At 41.6% G+C, this 25,512-nt stretch overlaps 1 protein-coding gene across 6 annotated transcripts in view; it reads right to left on the bottom strand.

The window, feature by feature from the left end:
- Positions 1-25,512, bottom strand: part of TPD52 (tumor protein D52) — a 127,875-nt gene that overhangs the window by 79,950 nt on the left and 22,413 nt on the right. The window contains exons 1-8 of one of the 6 annotated variants that reach the window (XM_056330264.1): positions 24,957-25,440; positions 19,882-19,997; positions 17,973-18,121; positions 17,066-17,167; positions 15,998-16,024; positions 11,042-11,083; positions 9,645-9,693; positions 7,099-8,593 (exon numbers count right to left, since the gene is read on the bottom strand). In XM_056330264.1, the coding sequence (XP_056186239.1) occupies positions 8,477-8,593; positions 9,645-9,693; positions 11,042-11,083; positions 15,998-16,024; positions 17,066-17,167; positions 17,973-18,121; positions 19,882-19,997; positions 24,957-25,107 (753 nt within the window). In that variant the 5' untranslated portion in view covers positions 25,108-25,440 and the 3' untranslated portion in view covers positions 7,099-8,476. Of the gene's footprint in view, positions 1-7,098; positions 8,594-9,644; positions 9,694-11,041; positions 11,084-15,997; positions 16,025-17,065; positions 17,168-17,972; positions 18,122-19,881; positions 19,998-24,956; positions 25,441-25,512 lie in introns of those variants that run through there. The other 5 variants (XM_056330268.1, XM_056330267.1, XM_056330265.1 and 2 more) reach the window with 5 other exon arrangements.

Genomic DNA, 25,512 nt, shown 5'->3' with positions numbered 1-25,512 from the left:
GTGCCAAGACAGTTTGAATTTTCGGATTCCACTCTGCCAGCCAGTCATCCAAGGCATATCACACGTGCCTACCACTCACTGACCTCCAGCCATGCCAAAGTGATCACTTGCCAACCCAGAGCTATCTGGACTTAGTTCCAGAAGACAACTGCATCCGCTGCTTCTCCAGCGCTGTGGTCTTCCTTATGCCAACCAAGGCCAGAACAGTGCCAGGTGCTCAGGGCCTGCCCATGTGGATTTGTGTTCCTGAGTCACTGCTGCCTATCGCAACTGTGTACAATTTCACTGTAGTATAATTACATTCTCCAAAGAAGCCACATGCACCATTCCTCTGCTGTCCAACAACATTAGAAGTCTGTCTACTTCATTTCAGAGACTGTTGCTCCAACACCATGTTGAGTTTTACAAAATTCTGTTGTGCAGGCATTTCTGTCATATGCAAAGGCGGTCATCCGACAGACTCAGCTGCACCCACAGCTGGGCCAAACCCAAGTCAGAACAGCCAAGTTTTGGTGCCTCAGCTAGAGCATTCACAAGCTAGAACTGCTCCTTCCTAGAGGTCAAAAGAAGGACAAACAGGCTCATTCCCACTGTAATGCAAACCAGCATTTCAGGCAGATCTAGCTGAGACAATGCAAGAAGCCTGCGATGCAGTCCTTATTTAGCATGAACCTGAAGGCACCAGGATGAGTTCACAGCATAGCAGGGGCAGACATAACCCAAGTTTCTCAAGCACAGCTGTATAAGCTGGCAAAGTAAGCCAAGAGAAACTTCCAGGTAATGAAAACTCATTCCAGTTCCCACAACTGGCAGGACTCACTCTCAGTTAGTCAGCAGTTTCCAATATTTGAATGCTAGCCAGAAAGAGTAACCTTGTGCTTGACATACATATTTGTAATCAATCAAAAAATGTTTTTAAGTTATTCATTAACACTAGAAATGCACTCCATCTACACAAAGATTATGGGTGTCCTAAGACATATTACACTGTGAAAATTACAAGCGAAAATTGCACCAAGTGTAACTAAGTATTTTTGTTCTCAAATAACTGCAACTTCAGTAAAATAATCTTCTAAATGTTAACTTAAGTGGGAAGATAGATTGAAAGAAATACCTCCCATCTATAATTACATTAAAAATAATTCTTATTTTTTTTAATGTTTGATTTCAAAACATCCAGTGTTATACATTATTTTAAACCAAGGTTGCCAAGATTCTGCATAAGCAAGGCAGATACACATCACTTATAAAGAATATCCAGAATATTCAGAACAGAACACTTCTTTAAAATTCTCACTTGTATTTTAGCTTTTAATCTCTCCCCTAAAACATAAATAGATATGATAATTCTTTATATCACCTATTAAAATAGTTTTTACTTTCTTCTCTTTATGAACATTGATTTTTTTTAATAGTAACAAGAAATTAAAATAGACACCCTCCTCAGATTTCTGAATCCTTTCAGGAAAGAACCTGTAGCTGACACAAGTAAATTTAAAAATACTTATGTTTCTGCAAGAATACTTTACCTATTTCAGAAATTAGTTATTATCATGTATTGATACCAACCCTGTCCCTTCCATCTGAACTTTAGACAAAGCCAGTTATGTTCCTTCTTAATAAATGCTTTCCTTAAAACACGGTATTCAAGGAACTAAATAGGAAATTCCTCAAACATGCTACTTCTTTGAGATCCAGAAACAAGCAATGCCCTCTGCTGTGCCGGGTGTGGAGTTTCACCAAAACCCTAGCGCAGCATCCCTGCCTCGGTGGGACCCGCAGCCTGGTGGAGAGGCTGAAGATCTCTGCTTCTGAAACAAAGACACTGATTCTGCTCACATCACTGATCTCTGACACGCACCTGATGGTTTGTACCCTGTTACTGTAAAGTAAAAAGGTACCAACAGAGTTTTAGCACATTGTAACACATGGCAGACCAGCAGCAAGGTAACATAGGGATAACCCATTTCTACCTAAAAATCTATGTGACAAACTTCCCCACTCGTTCTTCAAAACATTTTTAGACTATTTAGTTCACAGTACTCGAAAATGTGCAATTTATTCTTAATTAGTTATTTAAGTCTAACATTTTCTTCAAATGTTGGTAACCTAGCTAAGAAAGTAGCTCAACCACCATTTCTCTACCTGTATCAACAAAAATCATCACATCCTTCCTTTTAAAAGTCAAGGTTTCCCATTTTGCTAGGCAGGCAGCTTCAATCTGCAAATACAGGTAACACCTAAAGCATTTCCAGTCCTTCTAAAAGATTTCTGTAAACAATTCCACAGTGAAGAAAAGAACTTTAAACTTGCCCTTTTTTTGTTCAGTTTAGAATACAAAATTTAGCCATTATAAAAATGCAGAAGGAAAAAGCAGTAAGAAGTAAGCTGCCTGCTGTAGACAGTTGAACATCATGTGGATGTTATCAGAATATTTTGCCTACCAAGTTCATTTTTAACAATTTCAATCAATATTTAAGCGCCTGCTCTGTTTGCAAAACATAACAACAGAACTGTAAACTGAAGGTGAAAAATAAAACACAAAACCCTAAAAAATTACCAACACAGCAGAAAATACCACCAGGCAACGATGAAGCATTATCCGCAGTACGCATTTGCTGCTGTGCCCAAAAAACTTACTAAGCTACCTAGGGAAAACATCATCATGCTTTCTGAATCATCTTAGACGAACACATCTCAACACACCCATTTATCAAGTTTCCTGACATTTGCCTAAAATAAGCCACTGCCTACCAAGTATCATAGTATTCATTCCATTTCAAAAATGAGGGAAAAACATCTGACACAGGACATCAGTACCAAAACATTAAGCCTCCCCCCTCGTCCCAAAATGAAACAGAAACACTAAGGACCCAAATAACATCTCTGCGCTCTTGAAGGGTGTAAGTACACCAAAATCCAGGCAGCATTTTGTACCCGTCTACTTGCCTGCAGAGATAAGGAGCACAAACCTTCCTCTGGCTGCAGCTCAGATAAGGGATGAGCACAACCACTTTTCTCCTGCTTGAAAAAGAAGATCCTGCAGCTGCGTGGCACCCGAAAGGGACTGTAGCTAGAGCCACCGCACCCTCTCCTGAGGAGAGCAAGTTGCTCCCCTCAGAAGGATTTTCTCAAAAGGTCTTCTAATGCTTTCAGTTTTTCCAGCAGCATCCAGTACATCCTCCCGTAAGTATTGCTCAGCTTTATGCCACATTAGTATCAGGATTGCTCCCAGATGTGGAAAGTTTATTTAGTACACCCCTAGCAATCAAAAAAACAGTTAAAATTGGTGAAAAGGTGATTTCAAGAAAAATACACAGAACCAACAGATTACACTCCAAATCAGACCCCTTTCATTTTCTTCGTTTCAGTACGTCATCTTCCACTGCTAACTCATTCTCACCAAACCCCACTCCCTCTCCTGCACACTCTTAAAAGAGCAAACAGTGAATAACATCAATCACACTTGGGCTCACTGAGCACTTTGCTAACTGGCTTAAGAACAGCACGAAAGTGGATTCATAACAATCTTCTTCATCTCACTGTTATGCTTTTAACATCACCACGACACTGTAAAGCAAGCTACTGGTCTTCCTCTTGTTTGAGTAAGAAAATAATGCAGCAAAGTGTAGAGCAATGCAGAGTTGTAGTCCAGCTCTTCATTTTACTTTCCTAGTTTGATTTGTGTATTGAATTATTTATATTTGTGTGAATTATTTATATTTGTGTATATAATTCCACTTGGAAAAGATGCTGTAAACACTATGTAGCATTCAAGTCAGTTAAGAACCTTTAAAGGCTTAATGACAATTTATTTATAGATAGAAACAGAATAGAATACATTCCTAGCTTCTTACTTCAAAAGAAAGAAAGGGGAAAAAAAAGGAAAACAAAAAAATTACTCCCCAAATCCCCAAAGTAGCATTCAGTTTCTTCCACGCCTAGATCAAATGAATCCCTTCCTAAACTCTTCTGTGGACATCTGCCTTGGACACCACCTGAGCCAGCACCTTTGCTCAGGCAAACCTTTTGTCTTTGCACAGCCAGCCTTGCTAGCGTGGATATTCAATGAAAAACAGGATCATAGAATGGTTTGGGTCAGAAGGGGCCTTAAAGATCATCCAGTTCCAACCCCCCTACCATGGGCAGGGACACCTTCCACTAGATCAGGTTGCTCAAAGCCCCACCCAGCCTGGCCAGCCTAGCCTTGATGGGATGGGGCATGCACAGCTCCTCTGGGAAACCCATTCCAGTGCCTCACCACCCTCATAGTGAAGACTTTCTTCCGTATAGCTGAACTACATCTACCCTCTTTCAGTTTAAAGTCATTATCTCTTGTTGATCACTACACGCCCTTGTAAAAGTGTCACAGTTTATGCAGTAATTTCGGGTTATCAGGTCCTGGATTCAGTGACACAGACATTTCTAGTTCTATACTCCCAGCACTAAACTACTCCAGCAATATTAATTCACAACACTAATCTCCATACCCTACTGGGCACAGTACAAGTAACCCCAGCCCCTGACGTCGTCAAACAGAAATGGAAAAGTTAGAAAAAGATGTGACAAGGATCAAGAGCAGCATGGAATCACTTCCACTTGAGGAAAAGTCAGAGCTCAGGATTTTTCACCCTGGAAGAGATATTCTGCGATGTGCTAGTACACAAACACACAGAGCTTTTTTCTGTTTCCCTAGACATCTGCTAACGGCCACTGTCACAACAGGCACTGGAAAAATCAGCACGATGAAAACCAAGTCAACAGCCAGAGAAAGTGATGGTTATTCACAAAATCTCTACATTCATCTTACCACTCGGCTAATTCATTCCCAACTTTCATTAGCTCATATTCTCATACCCACTGACTCACAACCAGAAGTGTATAACCAAAGTGGTCTGGGGCAAGACCACTTGGCACCACGGACAAAGAATGCCAGCTATCAAGGCCCCACCACAGCTCCAAGATTCTTCCTGTTTGGCAATGATGAATTAGGTTTTGGACAAACCCTTCACACCCTTCAGGTGCCAACAGTTGTTTACAGGGTGGCCCTTTGCTCCAGAATCTCACTGCAGCCTCAATAACAGCAGGCTGCTGCTCACTGTGTCTCTCCCTGTCTTCACGCTGGAGCAAATGGAGGAAAGCAAATGGCACATAAGATATGTGACAAGCCTACTGCCCTCCTGTTGTTGTTTGGAAGCAGGGTCTGCTCTTGACAAATCATCTGTGCTGCAGACTCACAGCACAGGCCTTGGCAAAAACATCATGAGCCTCAATTTTACTCCCATGAACAAGTTCCCGGAGAACTGTGGCCTCCAATACACGCTACTGTTTCAACCCCTGGCCTGCTGTTTCTTTGATACCTTCACACGTATGCATTTCCACAGGTGTTTCATTCACATCAGCCTTCATATTTCCACCACAAATCCGTCGAGTACCGGTTTACCAGTTCTTTGATTTGGCCTGCTAAAACTGTTTAATTAAAGATTTCCCACATCCTCCCTGCCCGACTTTAGCAGTCACAACGCAGTTTTGCCCACGGAGCTGTACCTTGCTTCCTAAACAACCAGAAGTACTTGCATGCTTTCTAGACCGGATTTTTGTAGGAGTACGTTAAAAACAAAGCATAAAAACTCTCCGCGCATCCATAGGATGTTTACTACGCAGGGTGAAGCAGGGAGGAGAGAAAACCACGCGAAATCAGCCGGGCACGCGGGCAGAAGGGCCGCAGCAGGGGGAAGCGCAGCGGCGGGGAAGCGGGCCGCCCGCGCCGGCCAGCGGGCAGAGGGGGCGGCGGCAGACGGCGGCGGCAGGCCCGCGGCGGGCACTGCCGGGGCGGCCGGGCCAGGCCCGCCCGCGGACACCGGCCCGGCCCACACGCCACGCCCTCACCTGCCGGCGGCCGGGGGCCGCGGTCCCGGTGCCCGACCGCTCCTCCGTCTGCTGCGGGAGGGTCCCGGCACCCGGCGCTCCCGCCGGCGGGGCGCCGCCGCACCGCCTCACCGCCGGCAGCCGCAGCCGCCACGGCCGGACCCCGGCCCGCACGGCGGCGAGGCCCCATCTCGGCGCCGCCATGGCTGTCCGCGTGGAGGGCGGAGCGTGAACTCTGACCCCGCGTCACGCCCGGGTCAGGGGCACGCGGCGGGCGCAAGCGCACCGGGCTCTGCTGAGGCGGGCGGCCGCCATCTTGGCTGAGGGGCGCTGGGCTCCGCCCTGCGGCGGCGGCACGGCACGGCCAGGCCCGTCTGCCCGCGGCGCCCCCCACCGGCCTGCGGGGGAACGCGCACAGCGCCGGGAAAGGCGCACCCGGCTGCCCGCTCCGCCCCGTGCCGCTCCAGGCGCTGCCGGCCGCGTGCCCGCTCCCGCCCGCAGGGCTGCGGGTGAGGGGAAGGAGCGAGCCCCGCCGCCCCTCAGCCGCCTGAGGAGCCGGCCCGGCAGGCCGAGAGGCAGAGGCGGCGACAGGCCTGCCTCGGGGAGCAGGGAGTAGGTGGCGGCTGCGACATTAACACGCACAGCCTGGAAAAACTTCAGTTGCAACAGCCACCCGAAGGCTGCTTGCACTCCAGGGGAAGGTGCAGGCAGAGGAAGATGCAGCCGAAGGTTACACGAGGCCGCAGCTGCAAAGCTGAGTGAATTACATTACAGATCCAACGATACAGGCACCTGGCCTTAAAAAAAAAAAATAATTAATCAATTACTCCACAACTCTGAAAGCCCAACTCTGGATGAGATGACCCTAATTAATCAGATAAGTAGGAACCCATAGAACAAGGCCCATGTTCCAGAAGGACCTGCCCTATGGAGGAAGAGCGCCACTCACTGTGTCATTCCATTCTCCATTGCTTTGTCAAGGTGTATCTGTCAGAGGCTGAGGGTATATCTCAAACCATTTTCTGAACTTCCCAGTGTAATCAGGGCAGTTTAATTTTCTGTAAACTACTAGAAGTCAACCTAGGCCTAGTCTCTTCCAGAAATGCCAAGCTCATCCATGCACATTCCCCCTGGTACAGCACTACTTTGAAACCAAACTCAAAAGGACTGTTTCAACTAGAAATAAAACCAACTTATTTATATAAGCCTCCATATTCACAACACAATACATTCCTCATATACAGGTTTTTATTAAGCTTCTCATACTTGATTAAACATATATACTACATCTGACATGCTAATATGGTTGTCAGGAGCCAACGTTTTTCCCTCCAGACATTTGTGGCAGTTGAAGCTCCATGGATTTCACACAAACGTTTCAAAACTTGGTTCCAGTTCTAAGCACAGTGATAAAACACTTGCTGGGAGTTCTAACTATACTGATGCCATGTGCCAGAAAGATACAAAATGCAAGAACCTGGAAAAGTACATCAGATAAAGCAACAGGTAGGAGAACAGATCTTGTAAGAGCTATGCTGCAGTATGACACTGTGCACCTCTTGAAACAGATTTCTGGGGTCTTAACCAGGGATTGGGGTGCTAGTGGTACAAGCCTTTAACACATGAAAAAAAAAACCCAAAACTGTGTAGCAGATGTTTTCAATGATCAGCCTACAAGGGAAACAACATTAGCATTTGAGAGCAATTCCCTTGATGCCCAAGAAAGAACCACTTTTGTGTTCAGGCTTATTTTTACAGTCCATGCTTTGTTTGGTGCAAATGTGATGCCACCATGTGTGAACTAAGATGAATCTATTCAAGACTGATCAAAAGTTCAGAAGAGTGTCTCTTGCCACATTATCATCATGTACAAAAAGCAAGACTAAAAATGTTATTGTAACTGAACCAAACCAGTACTATTAGGCATCTTGCTTCCATTTGTGATGGTCAGAAGTTTCCTAGGTGGATAAGCCACAGACAAATCAGTAAGTTCTAGATGTTATGTGTTATCCTATCCGCATCTGTTGTATGAGGAACACGCTCATAAGACAGTACACTCCTACCCATGTGTAATCCTGCTGTGAATAACTTGTTTAAAGCCTGCTGAAGCAGAAGTCCTTTCTTTAGCTGGGAGTGATCCTTCTAGTTCGGTGTCCTGTGCAGGCAACACTTAACTGAAAAAATCACAAGGGAGTGAAGTAACAAGCTTCAGTTTGGCAGTGGCAGTAGATTCATAATGATTAAGTTGAGCAGTAGTTACAGATTCAAAAGAAATTATGTATCCACAGTATATGTACAGTATAATTAACTTCTCAAAAGAGGGTTTTTTCATTGCTATATTTTAAAGGTTGCCTTCAAATTACAGATAAGTCCTTTAAACGCTTGAAAGGCATAAAAATTCCCCTTCCCACACAAAACCCCAAACAATGGATTTTAGTTTCAAAAATAGTTTGAACCCAACAAACAAGCTTGGTATCAGTTAATCTGGTAAAATAGCTACGTGCTAAATAAAAGCACATCTGGTGGAAAGAGCGCAAAGAATGTTACAAGTGTGCTTAGTTTTTGCTTGCAGCATCTGGCAGTGGGTAGCAGGACAGAGGCAGGAATCTCAGTGGGTCTCCTCCTGTGTCTGTTCTGCAGTAGTTTCTGTGGCACTGGCATTGGCAGCAGAATTAAGAACTTCTCCAAAGTCTCCCCCAGCAGGTTTGCTTCCTCCAACTTTAGACTGGAACACAGAGAGCACCTCAACATAAAATTGCAGTTACTTGACATGCCAAACACACACACCTGCATAAAATCAGTACCTGTGCATGAGTAAGTTTAGTAACTCCCTTCAGCAGAACGGCTTTTTTCAGGACTGAGCTACCTCTATTATACTCTACAGACAAGTCTTTACGTATCATGCAGAAAACAAGCACCAGATCAACATAGCAGCCTCCCTCTGACTTCAAGATACACAAAACATGAAGCAGCCCTGATTCCAGGGAGTCTGCAGATTGACACACCCGCAGTTAAAAATGGAGACAGGTATGCAGCCTTTGAAAGATTCAGTTATAACTCACTTCTGTATTGCTCAAGAAATAGCCTTGAACAGTTTGCAGTCTCAACAGCAATTCCCAAGATTTTTAGTGGAGCACAGCAACTATTTTACTTTCTCCAGGTAATGGGTTTGCCTTTCCGCTTCCTTCTATGGTATATACCCTGTGGAATGTCTAGTTGCCCATGCTATCACTTGCATGCTTCTCATCCAACCCAGTGTGTACACAAGAACAGTCAAATCTGGTCCAGTTAGATGTATTAGTTATTTTACCATGATTTTTTTACCTGGAGAAGCTATTAATGGTTGCTTCTGGCACTTGAGGCTTTTGTGAGTAAATTTTAAATTAAGGTACAAAGTCCTTGCGTATTTTATGCCAGAAATAAGAGAAATATCCCAAGCTACTCTCCTGTGTAGGAAACTAGTCCTTAGGAAGGCACAGAAATAAAAGCCTATACCATTTTAGATACATACTACTACATATGTTATACTGGCTGTGCAGGTTAGCTAGCTCTTAGTCCTTCTAGTTAAAAGCATCCTCCTGTAAGAGGTGCAGGAAGCCCATTTTTATTCTCAAATCATTAGGCAGAGAAACCATTTCCATAGTACTTAAAATGACATCGTCTAAGCACCTTCAGCAGTTTACCAGTAACTAAAAAACAGGATACCCAGAGTCCACTTCAGTCTTCTCTCCACATCCACAGCTCCATAATCCCCAAAGCTTTTTAGTAATGCTTACCTTTAAGCTTTCAACTTTTTCCTCAAAGGATTTGAAAGTAGGAGAATTTCTAGGAAAATAATAAAAGGAACCACAAAATTAAAAATGTATCTGATTAGTCTATGAACATCAGAAAACAAGCAGTTACTTTTCCCAGTGTCAACATGAGTTTTGTTTATTTGGGGGTCTTTCCTTATTTTAAGAGTAGCCTAAAAATAATTTAGATCTGGATCGCCCAAAGTACTACAAAACTAAAATTCAAACACACTCAAGTTGCAGCTCATTTGTGTCTTTGGCAACTAAGCATTGCCAAGCTCAGCAATAGGATCTTTCATCACCCCGTGGAAGGGAGAACTTATTCCCATGTTTTCAAACAGGTTTCTGGCTTAAAGGATTTGTTTGGAAAAGCTTAGTCACCACTTCTGGATAGCCTAGTACATTATTGCTGAAGAAAGCCTTGTAATTAGAGGCTTTTCACTTGTTAGAGAAAAATCAGTTTAGTTTAATAGGGTATGTGTTCAATTAACAAAACATGGTTCGCAGTGGCATTTTTTGCTAACATGTTAAATTTCAGGGAGACTCCCCCTTGCCTTTTAAGTGCTGGAGATAGCTGTGATGACAAATGGTAAATTCTGCATATGAAGAGCACGACAGCTTGGGATCTTCAATTCTGAGGGCCAGTTTATTATTTAGTAGGGTCAGAAGAGCAGCTTTCTGCTCTGTCACTGCCATTTGCAAGTTGTGCAACAGCTTGTGCGCGTTTTCTGCCTTTATGCAGGATGGAAGATGCTTGCCTTCAGTGGACCAGGACTAGGGATTCATAGCAGACTAAAAAAATTATTACGTAAAGATGAGAGGTTTATTTCAGAAGAGGTCTTAAGCTTCCCTTACCCCTTTGCTTGGTATTTGTGCAAGTCACCCACACTTAGCAGAACTCTTTCATTTGGGAAAGCACAGTGACATATCTATCTCTCTCTCAAACCAGACTCTCTCAGGAGAGGGAGGGACACAGTGCCAAGCAAGAGGAGAGAAAAAGGCAAGCACTTCAAGTCAGCAAGAGACTTTTTGTGAAACCACAGTATGTTTTTGTCCACTTTCATTGTTCTAAAACAGATGCCAAGCTATTGCCTTTTAAACTTGGTATCATTTAGTAGCATTACGTTTCTAACAGGCAGGGAAAAGTTGTCATAGTTCTCCAAACAGCAGGGAAGTGCACTTGGTCACATTCCAGATGCGTGATAACCACCATCATTAAGCAGAAATAAAACAAATTTTATCCCGTACAGGAAAACCATTACAAAGTTGGGTAGGTTTTTTCGGTTTTGTTTTAAATCTACAGTAGTTGACTTAAGTTCAATACGATTTGGTTCCACACATGAAAATAAACAAACAAAACAGCTGGATTATGCATACATTACCTCATAATAGGCATACTAATTGAATGCTGTATGGAGCGTATACTAAATGCCAGCATTAAGAAAAAAGAAAGCGAGAAGTTAGTTTGAGAGACAGACTGAGAAGAAATTGTCTTAGAGAGCTGACTTCTGAATACTATCTTTGGTAAATAGCTGAACAGTCTTACAGTCTTCTATAGTAACTGCTTGGGTTTGCTTTTTTAAAATTGCTTAGCCATGCACACACACAAGTACATCAGAGCAAAAGCTGCAACAACTTTTTTCTTTTTAGAAGGATTCAAGTGCCATGCTTGTTAGTACGCATTCTGCTTAGCTGCAACAGTTTGCCTACTCATTAAGTTTATCAAGCAATGAGAGTCATGATGCATTTACAGTTTTGACAATATCAAGTAGAAAGTCAACATTCAAGAGTCTTACCAATCAACTAGTCTTCCTACTGAAAGAATTATTCCTCCATTCAGAAGGCTTCCATTTCAATTCAGTGTAATATTTCCATACTCATCAATAAAAATTACCTACTCGTCAATATAAATTATTTAGCAACAGCAGTCACCTCAATCTGTATTCAAGGCCAGGTTTATGCAGGGGGCAGGGAGAAAGTCCTTGTCTCAACCTTGTTCTGAAATTCATTGAGGATTTCTGTAACCTGCTAGCGGCTGTACAGTTACCGTTTGCTTAGCGACAACACACACCTACTCCTGGAAGGTGACTGGATATGGATTAAGAAGCTCCCAAATAACTGCAAGACCACCTGGAATTTAATTTCTTTTTCATATTCTAGAAAATCCCTGTTTACTCTTGATACAAATTAGTCTTACACATTAAATGTTTCTTGTCAAATTCCACAATAGTATGTTAGAAAAACTGTTGATCACAATTTTTCATAAATATACTTGGAATGAAATTTCGAGTGGGCTTTATGATGTCTTTCAAGAGAATACTTTCGGGGGGGGGGGGGGCGGCGCAAAAATCCAACCCCAACACTCACATTTGCTGCACCTCCAAAACTCCAGTTCGTATTTCAGCATAACGGAAGATACATTCACACATGCAAAAAGGTTCTGTGTTCATTGCAAAATGAGCTTTAAGAGATGCTTTCAGGAAGCTCATCAGTAGAATACAGTGACAGAAAAAAAACTATACACATAAAAAGATCCCTTCAGGTTGGGATCCCTTACGGCAGGTGCACAACTGAAGGCTGGTTTGTAGGTAGTGTATTGGGGATCAGATACGCAAAGGCCAGATGCTGTCCTGACACTCGCCAGTAATGCATGTCCGTGTTTCCTCCACTTCCCCAACCCCTTTTCTGCTGTTTCATCTTCACAGATGCTTTGGCTTCCACAAGCTTTTCCAGAACACGTAGAAACTGACTGTCTTTCGGAATGTAATTTGTATTCCTCACTGTGTTGCCGATTACTACAAGTTCTGGTCTTGCTACATGCGAAGTTTTAGTACAGCATTAGGCTGATACTAACAGTTCTCTGTCCATTTGTGATCAGCTGCTTCCCCTCACCCTGCAAGAAGGGCCTCCCCACCAGAATAAGTTTAAGGCTAAAGAGGGTGAAAATGACCTTCTTTTCCCCATATATATTTACAACCTGGAGGCATGCTTACACTGCAAAGCAACAACCTGTGGTGTATTGCAGATCTTTTAACAGGTGTCTAGGGAAATTTAATCTCATAGAGATTATTTAATTGAAGAACCATTAATACACTGTGAAGGATTTACTTGCTGTTGTACAGTACACTTACATACACTCCATATCCATCTTGTAAAATGTCACCATAAGATAGTATATAGTTTTATCACAGAATGATCTGGTTTGCAAGAGAATTGGATTAGATAAATGCAGTTGATCTTTTTTAAACATCAAATCACCTGTTCAAGTAGTGCAAAGAAGCACAGTTAAACCTTTAAAAGCCTTAAGAAGAGAACCTGTATTTAATTTCTTTTCATAAATGACAGAATGCCACATCAAAGCACTTACTCAAGTAAGCTATCAAGTTGGGCAGTCTGGAAAAGAGAAGCCCTTTTTACAGTGCTCATGAGCAAGCCCCTAGCTTTAATATATATATATATAAACCCCAAAAAGTTGCTCTCCAGCCTTCCATGTATTTTGTGTTGCATTGAAAGTTTTCCTATCCTTTATACAATTACTTTTTATAGCTACTACATTGCCTCACATTTTGAAAATGCACAAGGAGGTATACCAGAGTCCCTGCCTGGAAAACAGGGGCTTAAAGACTGTGTAAGCCCCAGTTATTTGCTTTTGTTCACAGATAGGTTTTCAGCTGATACGCTGATAAATGATAATATTCAGCAGTTCACAGATTTCCAAAGCAAGCAAAGAAAGTTATTCTGCAATCTCAGAGCACAGCAAAGATGGATTTCTGTTCCATAGTATGGATGCAGTGCAAGAAGAGCTAATTACAAAGTCATTGCTCAGGAAGTTTGCAGATTGCTAGAGGAAAGACCCAAAGGTGATTTGAAAGCAACTGCAAAAGATCTGCAGAATTTAGTTTTTATCTTGATCCACTATAACTTACAGTTTCTCAAAATCAGTCTGAGAGGTACCAACAATTTACATCATTTTAATTGCTATTTGATGCATATATTTCCATAAGGACTAGCATTCCACTAGATGATGCTAGTGACTGCCTAGTTGACTTAGGACACAAAGAAATGGAATGAAGCTGCACCAGGGGAACTTCAGATGGGACATTACAAAAAGGCTCTCCACTGAGAGGGTAGTCGGTCATTGGAACAGGCTCCCTAAGGGAAGTATTCAGGGCACCAAGCCTGTCAGAGTTGAAGGAACATCTGGATGACGCTCTCAGTCATATGATCTCGTTTTAGGTAGTCCTGCAAGGAGCAGGGATTTTGACTTGATGATCCTTACAGGTCCCTTCCAACTTCAGATAGTCTGTGATTCTACAATCTTGGTACTACTGCTGTTTTGCACATAATACTCATGTTGCCTATATAAGGAAAGCTAGCTCATCAAAAGTTCAAGATATTCTTATAAAGAAGAATGAAGGTATTAAGAGAAACCTAAGAAGGAACAAAGTGCATTTTCAGCACAACAAAAAGCAGAAGAAACACACACAGAGGAAGCAATAATGCACAGACTTCACACCACCAGTCCTCTCTCTTCCTTTCTGTTTCAGTACTTTCCAAATTCACAGCTCCACCAGCTGCCTTACTCCCTTTCGCAACTCCCTCCAACATCATTCTTGCAGTGCAAAGTAATTAAGACCTGCATGTGATGTTTACTGCATGGAACATGTGGAAGTAGCTGAACACAGAAGAAGTCATGCCATTAAAGCTGAGAAGTCCCTAAGCTAAAACAGTAGAAGAAAAGAAAAGCCATGTTGAAGAAGCTACATAAGAGTTTAAGAATAAATATTCACCTGGATATTCAGTATTTATTCAAGTAAGTATCAGGCCCATCGATTCTCATTTCCAGGAAAGAACTCGGGCATATAAACTTTTCTGAAGTTCAGACTTGTGCAGTCTTAAAGATAGATGCCACTTGAGTGGTCAACACAACACTGAATTCACTGACTGAATCCCAGATGAACTTGGTCATCATGAAAGCAAAAATACTCAAGGGTTTTAAATCTCTTGTTTAAGTGCAACTAAGATCTTGAACAGCACTAATTCTTCCCACTTTTTTTTTTTTTTTTGCTTTGTTTTAAACTCAGCTGCTCCTGAATTTATAAAATACCTTGAATTTCCATTGCCAAGATTCTTCCCAAGAAGCACACCAACAGTGTGGACTCCCTCCCAGTGGCCCAGTTTCTGATTAAGAGTTCTCAACACCCACCTAGCTACTAACTTGCGAAATTGGGACACTCTTCTTTTGAAGTATTAAATTCCAGAAGTGGGTTATAAGTCTGTGCTTGTCCTTGCCAAATGCAATAGTTAATACTAGTAGCGGAACACCATAGCCTTAAGGAAGAAAGGTGAACCCTGTTAAGGTGAACCCTGTTAAGTGAGCAGTCAAGCTCTGCATCCAAAAGTTACAGAAGACATCTTTCAGGCTCCGTTTGTCTCACTGATGCTAAAGGGGAAGTGTTTCAGACAGGCTGCTATTCTTGTACTTGAGCAAACAGCTCACTTCAGAGTCTGAGTTCTGACAGCATCCCGTCCCTGGTCCCTGCCCGTCTCCTCCCCAGGCACCGCTCCTGAGGCTACAGCTCCTAGTTAGCATTCTAGAAGCCAGATCCCTACATCTTTTTAGAGATCCCACTGTCTTTAGCTACTTAGTGGGAGAGTACAGAAAAGATGAAGCCAGACTCAGAGGTGTGCACAGAGGGGATGAGAGGCAATGGACAGAAGTTGCCACAGGAAATTTAACTACTGAAAACTTAACACTGAGTATTTGCTTAGACTAGGCAGATAAAGGGCAATGCAGACAAGGTAACTAAAATACTTCAGCAGCTCCAGACACCGAGTAATCAACTCAAAGATAACTACTGTTGCACTAGACAAACTATGAACAGAGAATGCATAAATTATTTTACATTTAGACTCTAGTGATTTGATTAGAATCACAATGGTAAACAGCCACTGTAACAGACACAAAAAAAGGGAAAATTTCTACTCTGTCAAAGCACAAACAGTGTACAAACAAAGAGAAAGAGGAATGCTGCATGCCATTGACCTCAAAACCATATTCTGTCTCATTACAAAAAACCATGCAGTAGCATTTAAACAGATTCCTTTCTTACAAGGACGAGAGACTAATTATTATTATGTATTCTCATGATTTCATGTTCTGAGATAGTTACCACGAGAACATGAAACATCTTCCCTGACATTGAGAGCTTCAGTTTTACATTAACACTGGAGAAAAAAAGAAATTACCTTTTACAGACAAAACTTATTTAAAGATTTTAATGGAGACAGTCTGACTATATGCTTAGTTTCAGAAACAATTCTTGCGCCCACCTTACCTAAAGGAATGTGAAAATGCCTGTAGTCTGCACAATGCCAGAGTAAGCATTAAAGAGAGAAAGGAAGTTCTGATAAATCTGAAGAAAAATATGTAACTATGTAGCTGCACCTCAAAGTGTTTTCTCACTAGACCTCAAAAGCAAGAAAGAGGTTAATGGCAGCACTTTAAAACAGAGGGCTGATTTTATTACACTGCTTTCCAATGCATCAACATTCTGTTAGAATGCATGAATTTTTATTTGTCCAATAATTTAAAAATATGTTTGATTCACTACTCGCAACAAATTACAAGCAGAGATGAATGTTTCTGTATGTTCCATTAAAATAAAAAGTAAAAATAAAAAAGTAAAAACTTAAAGTAAGAATTAAATCATCAAAGAAATAGTTGTAAGCTAAGCATATGATTGGATTGCATCCAGATAGAGTTTTGCATGCAGCTCACAATAGTGCTAAAAATGACCACCACACTTACCCAATTTGCATGAAGGGCTGTGTCACTTGACACAAGTCAAAATACATTGTATGCCCATATTTAAGAATTTTAATGTGCCAATAGTCTAGTAAAAAGGTAATAAAATCAAGCCCCTGCTATGAGGTAAAACAGCTTACAAAGAAATAAAACACACCTGAAAGGAATCCACACACAAGACAGGAAAAAAACCCCCAAACAACAACCAAACAAACCAAACCACAAAGAGTGAAAGACATTAGTTGTTTAAATGTAGTATTCCACATGCTGAGAAAGTCAGAGAACAGAAATGGCAATGCTACATGCATCACACAGAGGCAGGCAGACACACTGCCACCTGTAACCCTATCAGAAATATAAGAGTAGCAGTGGAGTTGCTTCTGATGCTTATATAAAATACACACCACAGAACTCTTCTGCATCAGTGAGGACATATAAGGAGATTTTGCAGCAAGTTGCTCAGCTCTGCTAAACGAGATGCTAAGGGCTCTTGGTAGATTAACTCTTAGAAGTGCTAGATACATTAACAGCATAAATTTCAGGGATCACCTGCTTAAATCAAAAGTGCAAATACTTGGGAAAAGCTGAAGAAACCTACCTGACATCTTCAAACTTTTTGGTTATGACTGAACCAACAGATGAAAAAGCAGCAGAAGCCTTCTGACCAGCCTGAGACAGGGTTTCTGATGTTTTCTTGTATCTGTGTTCAAACAAAATTAAGTCTGTAGATATTTTAATAGAAAACATAAGGAACCTTTTAGTGTACGCAAATTCACATCAAACCCAGATGTGTACTTCAGCTTTGGGGTCAAATGGACAAGCTACTTAAGAGATTATTTTGAGCCATTGCAGTCCCTTCTGGCTACAGTATCTCTGCCACCTTAGACTTCATATCAGGTTTATCAACATGTACTACTACCCCACCTGCAGAAAAGATGCGATCTGCTATTGTAGGACATTAACAAAAACACACACAAAAAAGAGAAAAGGTCTGGTTTTTGTGCCAGGCATATAAAATCTTGTACCAAATGGTTTTGTCAAGAAACTTCACCATAAAAAGTTTGAGGTACATCCTCTTACATTCTGTGTAGTCATTACTTGCAGAAGGTGTTTCACTCTAGACCTTAAGCTAACAGCTGTGTTTGGCAAGAGCATTAACTGTGACTTTGCACTCTTCCTGCACGAGCTCAGTTTACAACAATTTTGCAGGCTGGAGAAGAAGGGTGTTCTGCTGGACTTTGGACACCTCTGTATCTCAGATCCGTCAGCCAAAAAGTGTAATAGAATATTACGGTCAATCATTCTTATCTTGCATGAGATGATATAGCTAATAGTGGCCTTCTTTAAAGTAATCGATAATGATTTATCCAGGTAAGTTTTAGTGCAACTTAACTTTGTTATTTACACTCATCTGATTTCACAAGAACAGAGGGTTTAGACATCACACAAGAACTACATAGTTTTCACCCCAACAGCTGAGACGATCATCACAAACTGGTACATACGCTGTGGTTGATGTCACATCTTGCCAGCTTTTGGTAATGTTCTGCCTTAGCTCCTGTAGTGAGTTAATTCCCAGCTTTCTCTTGATTTCTGCTAGATGCTTCTCTTTGGCAGCTAGCACTTGTGAGAGTGTCTGGATTTCTTCTTCCACCTGTGCCAGCAGAGTTGATGAGAGATAAGTTAACAAGCGATATACCCAGCTATTTAACAATGTATTTTTTAAAACATCTACCAGGCATCAGTAATGAGAGGGCTAACATTTTTAACATTGCCTCACAGTTGTTTCTAAACACTAAAAGGAAAATCCAATATAGTCTACAACAAGAGCCAGTGAAAAAGCAATCTACAAGCAGCTAGCTCTGTTACTGGGATATGCACAAGGAAGTTGGTAACTAAAAGATTATATAGTTAGAAGTCATTACCTTCAGACAACATTAGCCTATGTGAAGCTTGAAGATTAGTCAAACCTGGGACAATTGCCAAGCCTGTATTCTCCTTCCACGTCAGAAGAGATACCAATGTATGACAAGTATCAGGAAGCTCAGAGCATGTCTGATCCACACACAAGTTTTGCTTCCTTGCTTGAACAGAAAGGTTCTTTTGTGGCTTAAGCCAACAACTGCAGGCTGCATCCAACTACAGGAATGCCTTCCCCAGAGCAGGGGTGAAAATGGTGGCAGACTGAGCAATTATAAAAAAACAAAACACCTCCCAAAACAACAAGAGCAAGAAAAAAAACCACCCACCCCCAAAAAAACTCAGAACAAAGCACAAAAACAAACAAACAAAAAACCTAACCAAAAAAACACAACAACAAAAACACAGCACCTGCTCAGCAACTAGAAAACATGTTATTGTTTATATACTTCCTTCCTTACACATATGGTTACTTCAGTCTCTCAAAGAAGCATGACCAGATCACGTCCAGACATGTCAAAAATAGTTTTAGGATGCCATTCTGTGGGCTATACAGATGTTACAGAGGCACTAAGGTCGTAAGTACAAAGGTGAAGGGCATACATCAATCCTACTTCCTCAACCAGACTGGACCACCCTACTTTAGAGTATCAGGCTGCCCACTCATTCAAGCTCCTTTGAGGAAATACCAGTATTTTCAATGCACCTTTCTTTCGGATACCTGTTCAACATCCAGTGTGACAAACCCTAGCAGGACTAGATTTCCCTCATCTTCCGCTGATTTTTTTGGCATGAAATAATACTCAGGACTACCAAAACCATGACTGCATTAAATGCGTTTATTTCACAGCTAACTTTCATTTACCAATCTTGGTCTTAAGTCAGTGTCTTCTATTAGGGTCCTAAAGCCACACAAAACTACAAAAGAAAAGGGACTGACTCAAAGGTTGACTTTGACAACTTCTGAAATGCATGTATCAGGCTTGAATATTTGACTGTCCTTCAAAGACTACTACTTTAACCCTCTCAAAAAATTTCTGTTACATGAACTACCGACAAGAATAGTTACATGGTTAGATATTAGCATAACAGTATCTACATCAATATTATTACAAAATATCCTTCATGAAAACAACAGCTTTAGTTACTCCACACCAGTTGAGACCACACTTGGTTTTGGCTGCCAACCATGTTCTGTGTGACAGCTTATTTACTCCCTTCTCACCTGAGGAAAAAAAAGGGTTAGGCATTTACACATCTTGGTTTAAGATCTGCACGCTCAGTACTTCTAGCTTAATTCCCCACAGCCAGAACTGGCTGTTCTTTCCTCCTTGACACCTTCCCTTTCCCTCCCCACAATACACAGGAGTGCCATATCTAGCTTTAGACATTCACAGAATAAATATGCAAAGCATTAACTCTATGTTCAGAGACAGCGTTACCCCAGATTTTCATTCTCAAAACCAGTTTAAGAGCTATTTGCAAGAGGTTTACCTTAGCAAGCTCTTTTCTTAGTTCATCCTGTTCTTCTTCTGAGAGTGTTTCTGCCATACCGACTGTAGCAGCAGCATCCTCTCCAACCTCAGGTATAGAGTCACTTCTCAGCAGCCCTTGAGGTGAATAAACCATTAAGAGTCAGATCATCACGAGTCTGCCAGATAGCAGGTAATGTTAATACGCAGCCCTTTTGTGCCAGTGGACAAAAAAACCTGATGTGACACCAGAGTCACATTCCCCAAGTACTACAGCGTACAGGAAACCAGAGGCATTTTACTGGCTGTTTCGTTCCATCAGGTTGTATTAAGGCTCAATATAATTGCAGCTGCTGCTATAATAGGAGACTGGAGACACGTTGAGAACAATGCAGCCCACTACCATAGAAAGCAAGGTGCAGAACACAACGTCCCAACCAATGGTTCCTATACAACCTCTGCCCAGGAGTCCTTACACACTCTGCTCGGTCTTGCTCATGTGGCACAGAAACTCTGGAAGCGCTCAAGACCAAAGCTGAGGCTCCCTCCCTCACTGCTCTTCGGATCAGATAAAAAAAAAAATGCCCTTTCTGAGCACACTGGGAACAGTCATGGTGACAAGCAAGCTCAGCAACAGCAGAGGGTTGCACTGCAAGTACGAACTATTCCCCCATACCCTGCACAATCTCTCTGACCCTAGTAACTGGGACCACTGTGGCTAGAAAGTTGCAGATACCACGGAACTAGAAGTCAGCTGCTGGTTTTGCACCTGGACATTGAGACAGGTGAGAAGCCCAGAGAAGGAGCCTGGGAACAAAAGGCTGTCACTTCAGACAAAGCAGTGGAGTGCTGGGAAGGGACTGATGGGGATGTGCATCCACTCACACTGCTGCCTCTTCCCCTTCCAAATCCAGAAACTAAAACACTGCCAAACTCTGTATGAATCCCAAACATCCCTATGGTCTTCCTCAAATTTCAGCTTCACAGCTTCAGGGAAAGGAGAGAGAACAATACTATTTGTATTACTATGATGTGCTTGCTTTAAAGATTCATTTATTGCTAGTCCTCAGTGGTTGCAGTAAGATCACTTTAAACATCTTCTAATGCAACAAACAGATATTCCAGCAAAAGACTCCCCATTTTGAATCCTTGTAGCTGACTTAAACATGGTTTGCCAGAATTAAGGAATTCTGTTCTAATTTGCAGAGAGACTGCGTGGTGGAATAGTTACGGATTCCTAGAACTAATTCTCTGTTCAAGAAGTAAAATAGCTTTATAGATAGTAAAAAAGAAAATCTTAAAATAGAAGAAAAAAAACCCAGGAGGATTGATTGTTTGTAAGAGAGGGTGAGTGTGTGTATATGTATATAAATTTATAATTCAGACAAGTTGAGGACATATTAAGTAATGTTCCCTTACTAATCACTATAGTAATTAACCAGATAAAATTCCATTCTCATTTCAGCAGCTTCTGATGGCACTCCATACTACCATTTGGTCTGGGAATCCAAAAACTCATTAACGTGCAATGAGACCACCACTATGATTTCATTATGAGGCTTGACATCAAATAGCTGCATAACAATCAACTGAAGAGTTAGGGAAAAAACAATTCTGTAAGTCTGCAATTAGTTGTAGGTATTCTAAGAAACATGCTCCTAGCGGCAGGTGAAGCCTAAGAAAAGAAGTTCTCGATCAAGTTACTGAACTCAGTTAAAACTCAATTCCACAAGTTCTTTCTGAAACAGTATGTTTTCTGCCTTTGTGTCCAGAACATTCATCCTCTAGAAGCACACCGCTACATGGGCAGAACACTTGCAAATGTTAAGTTACCACAGAGCACACCAAGAAGGAAGTGTACAGAAAGCAAATGAAACCCCATTCTGCAATTATATGTAAAATCTATGCCACATTTCCCCAGAGATTTATGTCTGTCTTCTACACAAACATGACATCTTTCCTACAGGTTTCCAAATACATTATTTTTCTGGCAGAAATCTAGGGCAGAAGAAAAGTTCAAGTTTAATGCCCAAACCAAAACACAGCACTACAGCACCAAAAAGAGGATTACAGCTTATGTCTCACAATCAGATAATTTTTGTTTTATACATCAAATGGTTAAGAATGCCATACCTTTTAGTCAAATTGCTATTTATCCTATTAGTTACACATGCCTATACTGAAGGAACACTAACCATTTAAACTGCATTTTCCCCTGACACTCTGTATGACCCCCAGGAGGCTGGCCTCTGACTCCTGACCTTATTGTCCATCTGCAGGCCCTTCAAGGACTACAGAGCTTGCCATTGCAAAAGCCATTTCAGAAAGTCTGCAAGTACAAAAGCCCATGCTGACTCCAAGAGCATTAGCACATCCAGCTGAGCCTGTTAAATCTGGTTATGAAGTCATCTGGATTATCTTACCAAAAATAGATCAAGTCAATCCAGCAGTAGGAAAACATGCTGGATTGTCTCCTGCAGCAATAGCTTCTGTTTGGGGAATGCACCTTCTTCCCTTTGTAAAACTATTGTTCTAAGGGAGTCTGTGCTGCTTGTTGCCTACACTGAACTTAGGACACAATGGTAAGAAGCAAGGGAATGAACTCTCCTCCCCTTCCCATTTCTAGATCTTTCAGGAATACAGGAAATCACTGCTACTCAAGAGTCCTCCATACCTCACTCTGTACATCTGACCATGCCTTCCTCTCCTCTTTGCCTTCCGCCACCCTTCCATTTATTACTTTTCCTTTAGCTGCACTTGAAGTATGCAAACACCTTCCATAAATCTTTATTCTGTCATCTCCCTTCTCTTCCCCTGTAACTGTTCACCTCTCTGCTTGCTTTGCTCCCATTCCTCCGTTCATTTCAATACTTGCAGAACACAGAGCTCATCTGTGCTACAGGAAGGCAGTGTTAGGCAGCCTGACCAAGAAGGTAACAACCCACAGACCTCCACAATGGTGTGGCTGCAACCCATCAGCTAGGGCTGACAGACAGTAAGATCCTGGCTTTAAGCAAGCTTCATAAGGAAAGGTACACAGCTTACCTTAGACATTTTTGTGGGGTTTGGGGCAAGAAACCACAAAGGGAAACAGCAGTCAGCCAACAGATGGAAATACTTCAACTCAGTCTGTTATTGAGAGAGCATTTCTCAATTGTGGTCTTCTGCTCACCAGCAGAACTGTTGTTATTGGCTTCCAACTTGTTACCTTTCATTACATTAGTTCTTTTGCATTTTCAGGGTTGCAAAGGACTCAAAATTCAGTCATTTGGTACTCTGATTGCTATAACCAAGTTTAGCTGAACATTTTGCATCTCAAACTCTTAAACAGAGTAAAAATGTCATTGGGGGGGAAAAATGGGAAGACTTATCTAGTATTATGAAAATGTAACTAGTTTTAAGGTCAGTTTTTAGGTGTCTGTATTTCTAATACTAACATATTATCCCAGCAGTTTATTAGATCTACTTATATGAACCAAATAAAGACATGAAAAGGTTAGTTGATTAGGACTCCATAGACTACGTTTAGGGAGACGGCACTTAAATGCCTATTATTCTTCCAGGGTAGGCAAAGCATTGGAGTCATTCCTGGTTTGGCATTTGCTTTGGTTAGTTTCAACCAAAGTTCGTGCCCTATTTTGACCAGAGGTTCCTACCTCTTTCTGGCCTGAATTCAGAGATCAGCAGTAAACATTAGCAGTTTAAGGAAGTAGTGGTCATTTCAGATGAGCAGCCTTTGGGGTGGGGGAGGGTTAGCCTTCACAAAGGTTTATCTTCAGACACATTCTCTGTGAGACACTCAGAATGAGTATTTTGGCTATCACTATACAGTTGGCAAAGCTAAAGAAAAAAGGCACTTCAGAGTTCAGGAGAACAAGCTGTTACAAGGTTTAAGATCACTCCAACATTTGAGTAACATACAGTGCTACAGAGGATATTTATTTTGCAACATGTAAGAAAGATCAAATTGAAGTGCTTCACATTTATCTCAGTGAAAAAGGCAAAGTGAGACATACTTCTTCAGCTCAGGGGAAAAAGTTCTTGGGCTTCTCCCAAACGCTAATCATACATTCATTCAAAGTGAATGAAAAAGGAAAAAAAAAAAAAAGCTCAGCAAAGGTTAGTGCTTCTGGTGATGCATCACCACCAGATACAAAGGACTGCTCCCCCCTGCTTTAGAAGAGATGGGAGATACAGTAATTGCAGAAGTGAAAGCTGACCACTGTTTCCCAGAGGCCCCAGTTCACAAATTCAGAGGTTTCCTTTAGTTCCCCAAGGGATGCACCTTTCTTTAAGATTTTAAAGAACAAGCCCATTAAATAAATGTAATTTTGCTTTGCCTTGTCACACCTGAAGTAGGACTAAGCTTTCTATATTTTTAATTACTCTGGAAGATCATGTCTGGCAGCACATGATGGAAAGGAAAGGTGGTAAAACCAGACTAGGATGCATTGGAGGGCACAGCCATAAGTGTTCTGTACAATTTACTAGCTAGAAACTAGTAGGGTTAAGCACTAGACGGACGCTGCTCCAGCACAACACACAACAGCCACTTCCTCAGGGGAGTGCAAGTACAGTTAGTATCTGCAGGCACAAGATTTACAGCATTTTAAATACTAGGTGGAACATAGTAAATGTTTTAGAGGGCATTTTAATTAATCAGTGTATTTTCAGTACTAAGGCAAGAGTAGACGTTAGACTATTCAGTGCTCTGAAGTCATACTAAGTATGCAATTCCTAACCTCTCCACAAAAAAGCTAATAGTCAAACTAAGCCAAATAGTTCAATCTTGCAGAAGCTGTGCTTTTGTTCCTAATTTTTTGGGTCACCTTGTTTTCCTTTCTGCCTTTCTACTGAATTAAGAAGTATCAAATAAGGTAAAGCTGGTAAATGCATAGCATGAGATACTACCTACATGACACACCAAAGCTAATAAACTACCAGAGTTACAGCAGATCAGCTTTCACCTTCATTTACACTGGTGTTTCAGCCAAATTTTATAGATTCTTAATTTGAAAAGTTCCTTTTTACAGATATTAATCTAAGTTTTCCATCTAGAGGTTTTTTAAAAAAAAAAAAAAAAAAGAAGGAAGTTACCAGACTTCACCAGTGTAGGCGATCCAGGTGGAGAAAGGTTTATGCTAGGCGACAGGTAAAGATAGTTTCGGTTCACTCCAGCATTGAAATCGAAGGGTGATTTGTAATCCTCATACAGATCCATGCCAGAAAATTCAGAACGCGCAGCCATCCTCTTCTTCCACTGAAACGCTCATCTTCGCTTTCTGGGTGACCCAGACAGCAGGATTCAGAAACCCTCTGTTCCTTCACATGACCACTCGCTATACCTCCTTGTAAAACTGAGCTCTCTTATGCCTCTGTTAGATTTGATAGAGCCATCTAGCAAGTGATTTCTTAGCCATCTTGTAGCTGCTGCTGTTTACACGGCACAAAGTTAAGTTCCTGTAAATCCGGTGCTGGACTTGAACAGACCGTTCCTTTAACAAACATTCACAGTACACCGTTTGTGGCTTCTGGGAAAGCCTTGGTCCTCTGCAGAACTGCATCAAGAATTTTCAATGATTTAAGTAAAAAAAGGTCAGCTGACTGCAGCTACACCAGGATATTCTTAATCTTCTAGGACACAAAAGGATTA

The sequence above is a fragment of the Falco biarmicus genome, chromosome 3 (genome assembly GCF_023638135.1).
Source record: "Falco biarmicus isolate bFalBia1 chromosome 3, bFalBia1.pri, whole genome shotgun sequence".
In the NCBI taxonomy this organism is placed as follows: Eukaryota; Metazoa; Chordata; class Aves; order Falconiformes; family Falconidae; genus Falco; species Falco biarmicus.
The sequence above is the reverse complement of the archived record's forward strand: the minus strand, read 5'-3'. Positions and strand labels throughout refer to the sequence as shown.